The 12,682-nt window shown below is 32.4% G+C and overlaps 1 protein-coding gene across 3 annotated transcripts; it reads left to right on the top strand.

The window, feature by feature from the left end:
* Positions 1 to 1,703: 1,703 nt before the first annotated feature.
* LOC124898973 (ras-related protein RABD2a) lies at positions 1,704 to 8,653 on the top strand. 3 transcript variants are annotated; one of them, XM_047413323.1, is made up of 9 exons: positions 1,883 to 2,022; positions 5,461 to 5,610; positions 6,125 to 6,197; positions 6,914 to 6,961; positions 7,035 to 7,082; positions 7,432 to 7,503; positions 7,610 to 7,765; positions 7,862 to 7,965; positions 8,223 to 8,653. In XM_047413323.1, exons 2-9 carry the CDS (start codon positions 5,597 to 5,599, stop codon positions 8,317 to 8,319), a joined length of 612 nt encoding a protein of 203 aa, XP_047269279.1. In that variant the 5' UTR covers positions 1,883 to 2,022; positions 5,461 to 5,596; the 3' UTR covers positions 8,320 to 8,653. The 3 variants fall into 3 exon arrangements, with proteins under 3 accessions (XP_047269277.1, XP_047269279.1, XP_047269278.1); XM_047413321.1 differs by lacking the exon at positions 5,461 to 5,610 and having other exon boundaries at positions 1,704 to 2,022; XM_047413322.1 differs by lacking the exons at positions 1,883 to 2,022; positions 5,461 to 5,610 and adding an exon at positions 4,754 to 4,782.
* Positions 8,654 to 12,682: the final 4,029 nt, after the last annotated feature.

Raw genomic sequence — 12,682 nt, 5'->3', positions numbered from 1 at the left:
GATGAACAAATGTGGATTCTTTTTTGCTTTAAATTATGATATAAAACTTGTCAATAGATCTTAAGAGCATAATCTTTTTGTAAACTCAATACTTCACTTCAGGGTTTAAAATTCATGCTTTAAATTCATGAAAATTCATAACAAAAAGTCATGCTCAATGATCACATTAAAATCTTTCAACAATATCGAGTAAAGATGATGAAATCGAAATCACAATATGAATCTTACAAGTAAAACATGAATATAAGCAATCCTTAATGTACTTAAAGCTTTCAATATCATGGTAATAACAGACTTCAAGAATATAGCAATTTGGGTATGAACCCTAATTCAACACAAGTAAATTAAACCTTAAAACTATGCACTTTGGGCACAAGGGTGAAAGGGTACCCTTGTTCATAACCCCACAAGCCTTAAAGTTTTTGTCTTGGTGAAGTAAACTTGACCTTTAAGACTTGGGAGATGATCTTGAGAAGAAACCTTAATCTTGGTGCTTTCTTGAAGGTTCTTGAACTTGGGGAGCTTGAATTATTGATTACTTAGCGAAAAAGGAATTAAATTTGTTCTTGGGGAAGGAGGAGGGTTTTCTTAAGAGTGATTTTGAGAAGAAGGGCAAATAATACCCTAAAATATGCCCCAAGTCGTGTTATGGACCATTTAGGTTGAAGGTGTAAAATACCCAATTGCCCCCCAATCATTTAAATCAAGATCTGGACATAACATCCTCACTGCGATGTGGTCTTGTTGCAGTTGAAGAAATCCCTCACCGCGACGCGGTAAGTATGAGGTCATGACTAATGTTGTAATGCAAGCTTATCAAGGTGACCCACTAGTTTCATGGCCCAAACATGCCCCAAACCTTGTCAGAAAAATGCGAAACTCCTCCGGGGCATACTTTTACTCCCTGAACATGAATTAACTCAGAAAACAATATCTCGAGGTCGGGAAGACCAAAATAAAAATCCTCAAAGTTTAGGGGTCTTGAAAATGACTAAGTCCCCAACACTTAGTGAAAATTTCAAGTCTTAAGCCCCTTATGCATGCAATTAGAAGCAGAATTGAGCTAAAAATTACAGTGTATTATAATTTTTTAGTCAAAAAACTAACAAAGTGTATTTTCGCTCTATTTCAGATAGTTTAGGAATATTTTTGAACATTTTTCGTATATTAAATACAAATGTAAATTTGATACATTTGAGGAAGACATAGAGAGGGAAAAATATAAAATATAAAGAAGGAGAAAAAGAGGAGTGAAAATATAGAATACGAAAAAAGAAAAAAGAGAAAGAAGGTTTGTATTCGATGATACGCTTGTATTCACTGCTACAAATACAATAATACATCAGTTATAAATTATAATTTTTGAAAGTGTTGCTGTCCCGTGCCCCTTTTGCTCAAATTGTGGCTATTTCGCGTAAGTCTTCCTACTAAAAAATATCTTTAATTAATTTTTTTTAATCCCTACTAAAAAATACCTTTAATTAATTTTTTTTAATGATCGTATTAGGTTAATAGAGATTGAGTATAATTATTATAATCAAAATGAAAAGGGATCGAAATTATTCTTGAACTATTTGAAATGAAGCAAAAATATTTTTCATTAATTTTTTGACTTAAAAATATCTATTTGTTTAACGAAGTGTCACCAAACACACCATGAAAAAAATCACTTTTTTAGATACTACTAGTACTAATAATTTTCTTTTTGTCTTATATTGATATTGAAGGAGTATGTGGTCCAAAATAGTTTTGATGATTGAATAAAGCAAAGCAGAATTATAGTTTAGTTTCCCCAAAACCATTCATCCCTTTCGTCGGTGCCCATATATATATATATATATTACTGTCTCATCACTCATTTGATCTATCTCTTTCTCACGCGCTGTCAACATTTTCCCTCGGCGATTTCCCGGCGACGATCCGATTTTCCGGCGATATACGGCCGTTGGGAACAGAGAATCTTTCCGGTTCCCTTCTCGTATTTGGATCAATCGGCTTCGCAAAAATCATGAATCCCGAATAGTTAGTTCTTCAAAATCCCCTTTGAATTACATGTCTAGACATTTTTTTGTGTTGAATAATGCGATTTGAATGTTGATTTCTGATTGGATTTGCGGAGTTTGTTGATAGCGTAATTGAATTTTGTATTTAATTGTTGTGTCCTTTAGATCCATGAATGTTTTGAAATTGGTATTTTTTGATAATCGTGGTGTTCGGGAGAATTTGATTTCACTAGAACAAATAGGACTAGATTACCATGTTCATTTCTATGTATATCATATATATATATAACAAGCATTTTTGGTAACCATGGCGTTCGGACCAGTTTAATTATTCTCCACGGCTAGAATAGATCGGAATAAATCACAATTTCATTTCTATAAAACAAGGCTTGTGATAAAAAAAAAGCCATTTATGCTAAAATCCATTTCTAAAGGAATAGAGTGAATGAGAAAGATGAATTTGGAACCCCTTGAGAAAGTGCGTCAGGGAAATAATGGTTTTACAAAAAAAAAAAAAATAACTGTGGTGTTCAGGACAGCTTTCGTGGCACCTCGACTAAATCCATGGGATACGTGCCACCTCCCATTAACAACATTTATTAAGTCTATCCATCAAGGATAGGACAGATGGGAAGAATCACTTAGGGGCCGTTTGGTAGAGTGTATTGTAAAATATAATGCATGCATTAGTTAATGTGTACTGCTAGTACCTTGTTTGGTACGACTTTTTGCCTATGTATAACTAATACAAGCATTAGTTACACTCTATTGTGTATTGAAGTGTGTATTAGTAATACACTCTATTTCCTATGTATTAGTAATACAAAGACTTTAAACACATGCATTAACTTATTAAATGACTTTATTACCCCTTAATTTCCCTCTCAAAATATTTCACCATTTCTTTTCCCGCCATTTTAATTTGTAATAGTGAATCTTTTCAAAACATTTCACAATTTTTTTTCCCGCCATTTGAATTTACAACAATGAATGATGATTTAAATAACTATAACATATTTTTGCTTTGCTTTGAGAGTTTTTAAAAAGATTTTTAAAAAAAAATTGAGCCTATTTCTTAATTTTACGTCTTGTATTTTATTTTTGTTTCGACTATGTTAATACGTCGGTGTAACATTTTGCGCAAAGACGAAGGTCTTGCAATTAATCCTAAACCTCTATATAATAGTTCAACAATACTAATTATGTTTGAAATAACAAAAGAACTTTGTTGCAAAAAAGTGTACAAAATCAAAGAAGGGTATTTTTGTAAACAAAAATTTCTTTTATAGAAATTATGTAAGCAAACCAAACAATGTATAAGAAATAATACATGCATAACTAATACAAGCATAAATAATACAAGTATTACTAATGCAAGCATTACTAATACACTATATTTTGCATTGTTCTTATACATTCTACCAAACGACCCCTTAGTGTTTTTTTCTTTGGGGGGTGGAATAGAGGGGTAGTGTTTTTTGTGTCTGGAATTTGAAACTCGTGGTTCTCAACCCAGTTCATTAACCAATAAGCGACACCCTTGGGTGGTAAAGTTGACCATTCACTTTGATTCTTATTTGATGATTTATGATTTTGGCTGGTACAAATTTAGTCTTTAGTTTCTGCCTATTATCCAAATCTATCTGGAAAAGGGGAAGATTATGAGCTCTCTATGTGCATTGGTTGTAGCAGCTTAGTCTTGGTATAGAGGGGTAGTGTTTTTTGTGTCTGGAATTTGAAACTCGTGGTTCTCAACCCAGTTCATTAACCAATAAGCGACACCCTTGGGTGGTAAAGTTGACCATTCACTTTGATTCTTATTTGATGATTTATGATTTTGGCTGGTACAAATTTAGTCTTTAGTTTCTGCCTATTATCCAAATCTATCTGGAAAAGGGGAAGATTATGAGCTCTCTATGTGCATTGGTTGTGCTTGTTGGTTGTAGCAGCTTAGTCTTGGTACACACAAGTTAGCCCGACACTACCATAATTAAAAGATAAAAAAGGAACTGCCGTGATCACCTTTTGATTTATAGCCTGTTTGACGAAGCTTTTGGAGATCAAAATTCATAAGTGCTTATTTTTAAAAAAATGTTGTGTTTGGCCAAGCTTTTGGGAGAAACAAGTGCTTCTGGGGAGTAGCATAAGCTTAAAAAAGTAGCTTTTCCCACTTAGAAGCACTTCTAAAAGCTTGGACAAATACAAATTGCTGCAAAAAAGTGATTTAAATTTTTTGGTCAAACACAATTGTTTCTCACCAAAAATACTTTTTTGAAAAACACTTTTGGAAAAACCACTAATTAAATAAGCTGATTTTAGAAGATTGGTCAACAGGCTATTAGTCGAGGTGCTCGTAGAGAATGTTTGCAGGATTTGATTCATAAGGATTAAGGTCGCTCGGCTCATATCAATGTTCACTTGATTCTTTCTTTTTATTTATAACCGTGCTGTCCGAAGCAACTTACATGCAACTTGACTAATCGACGAGGTAGCTACCGGGTACCTCTATCCACCATAGCTTAAACATATAGGAAGAAATCACCTAGTGCATTGCCTCCAACTTCATTGACTCCTAGGCCACACCGTGGGTGCAATGTTTACTGGATTCTTGTTGATTACTAGTTTGCACCTCTATCTAAAGATGCCAGAAGGTTTACTGGATGGGACCTTGTATTTTCTTTAAGAACTTCCTTCGTAAAGATCTATCTGCCCATATATCAAGTTAAATTAGTGTTAATCGAAATCGTTAATCGTTTCGCAAAATCATGAATTCCGAATAGTCAGTTCTTTGAAAATACCCTCTCCTTTGAATTTCATTGCTAGCATTTTTTTTCTCTGTGTTGAAAAATGCTATTGAAATGTTGATTTCAGCTTGGATCGCGTAGATTTTTATTGATTGTTCAATTGAATCTTATATTTAATTGTCGTGTCCTTTAGATCCATGAAAATTTTAAAGTTGGCCATTTTTTTCCTGATAATCGTGGTGTTTGGGTCAGTTTAATTCCATGGGGTTCAGATAAAGCTGTCCAGCAAGGCTAGCTCGTAGCCTAAAACAGATAGGATAAATAACCTAGTGTTTTATTTTTTTTGATAACATGGTGTCCGGGCCAGCTTGCGCACCTCGTCTAATTCCACGGGATATTTGTCACATCTCACCAACAAGAAGTTTGTCTCTAGAATTTGAACCGGATACGCCATGATTCTCATTGACCGAGTGCTAAAATTGGCCCTTTTCTTTGATAATTGTGGTGTTCGGGTCAGTTTAATTCCATAGGTACGTGATAATTTTGTATACCAAGGCTAGGACAAGAGCAGATAGGAATAAATCACCTAGTGTTTTTATCTTTGGAATTTGAATGTGAGGCCTCATGGTTCTCAAACCACTTCATTGACCGCTATGCGACACCCTTTGAGTGCTAAATTGACCATTTTCTTTGATTCTTATTTGATGATTTAGGAGCTTGGTTGGTACCATTTTGGTTTTTAGTTTCTGCCTGTTATTCAAATCAATCTCAAGAAAGGGAAGAATATGAGTTTTCTATGTGCATTGATTTACACGGAATTTGTGCTTGTTGGCTGTAGCAGGCTGCCCCATGCATTGGTCAAGGTACACAAGCTGTCCTGACATTACCATAATAACAAGATAAAAAAGAACTGTATTGATCACTTTTTTGTCTTAGTCCAGGTGCTCGTAGAGAATTTTTGATGGATTTGATTCATAAGGATTAGGTTGCTGGGGTCCTATCAATGTTCACACGATTCTTCTTTTTATTTATAACCATGGTGTCCAGGTCCTTACATGCACCTTGACAAATCTATGGTGTAGCCACTGGGGGTACCTTTATCCACCAAGGCTTGAACAGACAGAAAGAAATCACTTAGTGTTTTGCCTCCTCTAGAATTTGAACTTAGGACCATATGGTTCTTACTCCGCTTCATTATGTAACCTCAATTCTTGCTGACTACTAGTTTGCACCTCGACCTAAAGATGCCAGAAGGTTTACTGGATGGGACCTTGTATTTCTTAAGTTCCCTTCATAAAAATCTATCTGCCTATAAAGATTATTGTTAATTTCAGCTCAAATGGAACTTAACGCCGTCTCTTCTTATGCTTTCTGCAGTGACTACTTGTTCAAACTTCTGTTGATAGGAGATTCAGGTGTTGGAAAGTCATGTCTTCTCCTGAGATTTGCCGTGAGTATTTTCATCTCATTCAATTTTGTCCCACTTATAGTTACTTTTGCATCTGAGCTGAATGTTACTTGCATGATTCTTTTAATGGCTGATATAAGCAATGAAACCAGGGAAGTTGCACATGTTGACATGTGCTCGTGTATTTAGCAGCAGATATGGAAGTTGCCCCATGTTGCTCCTCTATAGCCTTATCTAAGCATTTTAGAATTTCTGTCAGGTTAGGTCCAAGTTATTAGGTCATTGCTCAATTAGGTCATGCACATACTTATGTCATGACTATCCTTGTGAATGCCACATTTCTATTTTATTTGGCTTTTTTTTGATCTCGAGTTTGGACCCTTCCTGTCAAATACATTTGCACAAGCTATTAAGAGAAAGCTTAAAGCAGCTGATGATAGTTAGAAAATAGAGAAAAGGAAGACAGCAACATGGAGAACTGTGCCTGCCAGCATGTCTTGGGCTGTGGGGAAAGAACAAAATGATAGATGCCTTGAGGATAAAGTACAGTCATTTTTTATTTCAAATGTAGATGTCTGCAGTTATTAGAATCCTGGTGTAAATTGCCTTTTGATAGTGATGTAAACTCTTTAGCATTTGTGATGGGCACTGGATTTAATTGTTTTGGAAATCTTGCTTTGTGTCCAAACAAATGTGATACATTTCTAGATCATTATGTTTTATAAGCTGATTAACTGCTTCCTTCTCTTCTGATGCAGGATGACTCTTATTTGGACAGCTACATCAGCACAATTGGTGTTGACTTTGTAAGCCAAAATTAGTAGTGACTTACATATATAAAATTCTTGCAGTTGGTGAAGTTCCTACTTTATGTTGCAGAAAATACGTACTGTGGAGCAAGATGGGAAGACTATTAAACTTCAAATTGTATGGTTTTCTTTCTTTCTTTTAGTTTTTTTGGGTTGAGAATTGACAGAATTTATTCATGTTAATTTCTTTTGGAAAAGGTCAAGTAGCTTTAGAGGTTACAAATTAGCTAGGTGATGAATACAACTTCTAATATTTTTGTTATAATATTCTGTGTGGTTTTCCATGGATTTATGCACTTCACTTGAATCTTTATTTTAATTCTTCCATACAGATATCAGGTGCTCTAGGATTGAGTTGTGTTCTTTTACAATTGAAAATAATCTGAATTTATCTGCTAGCTTTTGTTCCTGTCATTATGCATTTTCAAAATGAAATTTTAAGTCCTCGTCTGTGTTACATTTGCCAGTGGGACACTGCTGGACAAGAACGTTTCAGGACAATCACAAGTAGTTACTACCGTGGGGCACATGGCATAATAGTATGTTTCCGTGACTCCTTTATAAAGCAAATGAATCAGTTAACTTTTTTCCTTTTCGCTTGATGAAATCCTTACTCTTGTATTTTTTCTTTGAATATTCTGGCAGATAGTTTATGATATAACTGATCAAGAAAGCTTCAACAATGTTAAGCAATGGTTGAGTGAAATTGATCGCTATGCAAGCGAAAATGTAAACAAGCTTTTGGTTGGAAACAAGTCTGACTTGAATGATAACCGAGCAGTGTCGTACGATACAGCAAAGGTTAAGATCTAGCATTCTGTTCATTTTCTTTTTTGGTTTGTCCTTCTAGCACAATGCTTTTCAATTGACTGAAATAGTTCTTGATTCACATACTAGGCATTTGCTGATGAAATTGGCATTCCATTTATGGAGGCTAGTGCAAAGAGTGCCACTAATGTTGAGCAAGCTTTCATGGCAATGGCAGCTGAGATAAAGAATAGGTATTTTCTGTTCATTATTCTAGTACTTTCACCTCCTTATTGATTACTTCGAACCTGTATTCACGCGAGTTTGACTATGGAACTATTTTCAAAACTTTATGGAGTAATTGCTTGAAACTGATTAATCCCATTAAGATATGATCTTGATATGCTAAAAAGCGGTATGTTTCACTACAGTCTGAACAAAAGCTGGTAGGTAGTCCATATATATTTTGCCAAAATTTTATTTGTTTGACGTTTTTGACTACTTGATACAGGATGGCAACACAGCCAGCATCAAACAATGCAAAGCCACCCACCGTGCAGATACGCGGACAACCTGTTAACCAAAAAAGTGGCTGCTGTTCTTCTTAGGTGTCGCATTCTGCTAGCTAGAATTGCTTCCAGAGTCACATTCCAATCGGAATGCCTTGTTTTCTAAGCTGTGCCAGTTCCATTCTTTTTATACACCGGTATCCAAGTGGCCTGTACAAATCACAAGAAGTGCTTTTACGTATAGGACTCTTTCGTCTCCGTTCTATATTTTCACTTCGTCGGGTTTCCATGTCAAAGTTGCAGTGTTTGTTTCTGCAGTTTCAGGCATAATATATGTTTTAGAAGTTGGTTTTTATTAGATGGGATAGTGATAGAGCTGTAATGCTGTTGTACTTGACTATCATGCTCTTCAAATAAAATGCTCTTGCCATAATGTTCTTGTGAGATGTTTTTAACTTCTCAAATCTCAACCATTTGGTGTGTTGCTTTCTAGTGATCTTTTCCATAATGTTGTTCTTCATAATGTGGTGTGGTCTTAAAACAACAACGATTAATTACTCTTAAATATAAATTTAGCTAATATTTATCTTTATTACCCTCTTTAGATCCACTTATGGGATTGCATTTAGATCCACTTATGGGATTGCATTGAGTACGTCGTACATTTTCTCAATAACTAATCTTTTGACACGTATATTTTGTTTCAATGAGAAATTTTTAAGAAAAGCACATAAATATTATTAAAACAACATTTGAGTTGTAAGATAAAAGTTAACAAAAAAAGTGTATAATCGTGAAATAATGACTTTGATCATTTTTAACGCTTGCCGAAGGAAGCAACCTTGATCCCCAAGAGTGCTCAAATGCGTTATTATATGAGTTCGGAGTTAAAAGGAATATTTTTTCATACTTAAGAGTCGAAATGAACAGCACTTATTGAAAACTTTTGCCCACAAAACTACTGAGAGATTCGCCACCTGATTGTTATTTCTGAAAAGATTTTTATATAGTGAACGTTTTGTCACTTCAATTTTTGAGAAATGGTACAACTTTTTCACATATATATGTGTTGTTATTCACTCAATTTTATCTCATCCATCTATCATATTATTCTACTAATATCACCTTTTTGGACTTTGAGAATCCCTTAATAATAATGTCTCAACAATTCGAAATGTTTTTATATTGAATTGAACTGGATGTATGTAAATGCAATGAATATTATAAAAATAAAAATATCAAGGACTCCAAAAATTCTTGGTCGTAAGTTTTGGAGCTGTGCACGTTCGAAGGTAAAATGTTTAAGTTGTTCAATTAAAAATATGTGTATGTTAACATTTTTCCTTATTTTGTTGTTTTAGAAAAATGGTGGATGTGATTATTTTCAGTGTATAAAGTATGTCAATAAATGAAACGTACATCATTCCACCACAATTGAAGAGACCCATATTCGATGGAGATATCGCGACTTCACTGAACACTATGAAGTTTGACACACTATTTAATCTCAATGAAGTCATAGAAGATAGAAATTTTCTTATGACATTGCTAAAAGAATCAAAAGAAAAATAAACTCATTTGAAGATATGCTTAATGAAACTGAGCAGGAGAAACGTGTTTTGAAAAGGAAATGAAATGAAGAACAGAAAAAAAGAAAATATTGGAAGTTTTTATGTGTATTTGATGTTTGATTTGAAATTTTTTTGCCGTTGATTAGTTATCATGTAGTCATTCAGTGAGTTTAATGTTTGTGCAGTATGCTTTTTTATAATTTTATTAGTCCGAATCTGTCATGTAATATGTTTTTCAATTTAAATTTGAATAAAATCTATTCTTATTCAGTAATTGTTGTTTATTTTACTTAATATAAGTACTCCCTTCATTTCAAAATGAATGACCTACTTTGACTTGAAACAAAGTTTAAGAAAATAAAGAAGATTTTTGAATCTTGTGGCCTTAAATTAAAGTTGTGTCAAATGTACCAAAATATCCTTTAATCTTGTGTACCTAAACATGCCACATGAAAAGTTGAAAGTAAAGTGTTGCCAAAAAAGGAAAGAGGTCATTCTTTTTTAAACGGACTAAAAAAGAAATTAGGTCATTCCTTTTTAAACGAAAGAATACGGAGGGAGTATTATTTGCTATTCATTTTTTATCACAAGTTTTGATTTTTATAAATTATATTTTGTTATCTATATTTTTTAAATTCATAATTTAAAATTAGAGATACCGATATTTAATACTAAGGGTGTACAGATCAAACCGTCAAATCAAACCGAACCGACGAACCAAATCAAACCGAGAAAAAAAATCGACTTATGATTTGGTTTGATTGGTTTGGCGTTAGAAAAAAAATCGACCATTCTTGGTTTGATTTGGTGTTAACCAAAAAAAAGTCAAACCGAACCCGAATCAAAGCGACATAATATATATATAATATTTAAAATTTTTTATACAAAAAATATTAATTATAATCTTCTTTTTAAATATTTTTTCAACTAGTTTTAGTAATTTTCAATAATTTGAAAGTAGATGTAGATATATATTTGAAAAAATACATAAAATAGCATACTTAAGTATTAAATTACAAAAAAAATAGCGACACTTTTACGAATTACATTTTGTAGCATATGTATTTGTATTTTTGTAGCAACAATTTGCAAAAATACAAAATACATATCGATCATAAGGACAATAAAAATCATATGTATTTGTATTTTTGTAGCAACAGTTTTCAAAGATACAAAATACAACTTGCTATATTATGTAATTATGAAACTCATAATTAAGGGGATAAGTATGCTATTTTTGAATTTTGCCCTATATATTTAGATTTGAGCCTTTAAGTTGTAATATTCATCCATTAATTGCTAATTAAATGATCGAAAACCCAATATAAACTTAAAACCTAAACTTTTCACTCTTCATCTCACTTTTTAGTTTCAAAAGAGCTTTTCGCTCCTCATTTTTTCATAATTATGGTTTTTATTAGCACATGAGTGAAAACATATTTGATCTAATTTTCGATCACAATATAATTGTAAAAACTAAAGATTATAAAAAAAAAACAAAAAAAAAACAAAAAATCCAAAAAAAACGACTAAAACCTAAACCGAAAAAACCAATTTTATGTTGGTTTGATTTGGTTTGTAGTTTTAATAAACCGACATGATTGGTTTTTTTTTTTTTTAATAAAAATCGAACCAACCCGACCTATGTACACCCCTATTTAACACTACAAAAGTATTTAATTACATAACAGTTTTCTTAGAATTCAATTTATGTATTATATAAATATTTTCTTAGAATATAATTTATCTATTTTTTTAATACTCCCTCTATTTAAAAAAGAATGACCTAATTTAACTTGGCAAGGAGTTTAAGAAATTTTATTTTATTTTAAATCTTGTGGTCCTAAACTAAAGTTATGTCAAGTGTATCAAAATATACTTTAATCTTGTGGTCTTAAATATGTCACGTGAAATTTTAAAGAAGTATTATCAAAAAAGGAAAGAGGACATTTACTTTTGAAACTGATAAAAAAAATAAGCAGGTCATTATTTTTGAAACAGAGGAAGTATACTATTTTTTGAATAAAAAACTTATTCCCACTCTTGTATAAGAAGTTCATATTGCACACTTCATAACATCAATCTCATAAAAATTGTAAATTATAGTTTCTAAACTTCTTCTATAAGTCAAGACATCAATATCTTCAATCTCAATTATTTTGTTGACACGATTTTTCATATTTTTTTCTTGTTCATCTACTTTATTAAAATATCAAGATACTTTTGAATTTGAGTTAATTTTTTTATTTTTCTTTAATTCGGCTCAGTAAAAGAAAATTTTCCAGCATTATATTTATAACCTTAATAAGTTTTACATTTCAATTTAGCGGCTTAAAATTTTTCTTAGACTATAGTCAATAGAGAAAAAAAATAATTGTACGGATGTTTATGTTTATAATTAATTTAAGAAGATTTAATCTTGAATTTTTGCAAAACAGTAAAGTAGCCATGTTATGGAACCACTGGCATGCGTATTATTTTTGTAAGGATTATGCATTACACTACTGGGGCTTGCAAACTTCATTTTATTTTAAACACTTGAACCATTTTTGCAGAAAGACTATATCTAACCGAACCACCTTCATACAAAACTTCTCCACCCCAATAACTAAACTAACCCTAACGGTGTCACTCATTATTTTTATCCTTATAAGAAATTTAAATGAATAACTATTTGGGAAAAAAGAAAGCTTTTCGTGAACAATGAATGTAGCTTGTGATGAATGAGATAAAATAAAGTAAACAACAACATATTTATAAGTGAAAAAGTTGTACTATTTCTCAAAAATTGAAGAGACAAAACGTTCATTATATAAGAATCGTTTTAGAAATAACACTAAAGTGGCGAATCTCTCAATAATTTTGTGGGCAAACGTTTTCAATAAGAATCT

The sequence above is a fragment of the Capsicum annuum genome, chromosome 5, assembly GCF_002878395.1.
Source record: "Capsicum annuum cultivar UCD-10X-F1 chromosome 5, UCD10Xv1.1, whole genome shotgun sequence".
NCBI classification, from domain to species: Eukaryota; Viridiplantae; Streptophyta; class Magnoliopsida; order Solanales; family Solanaceae; genus Capsicum; species Capsicum annuum.
This window is presented reverse-complemented; position numbering and strand designations above follow the sequence as displayed.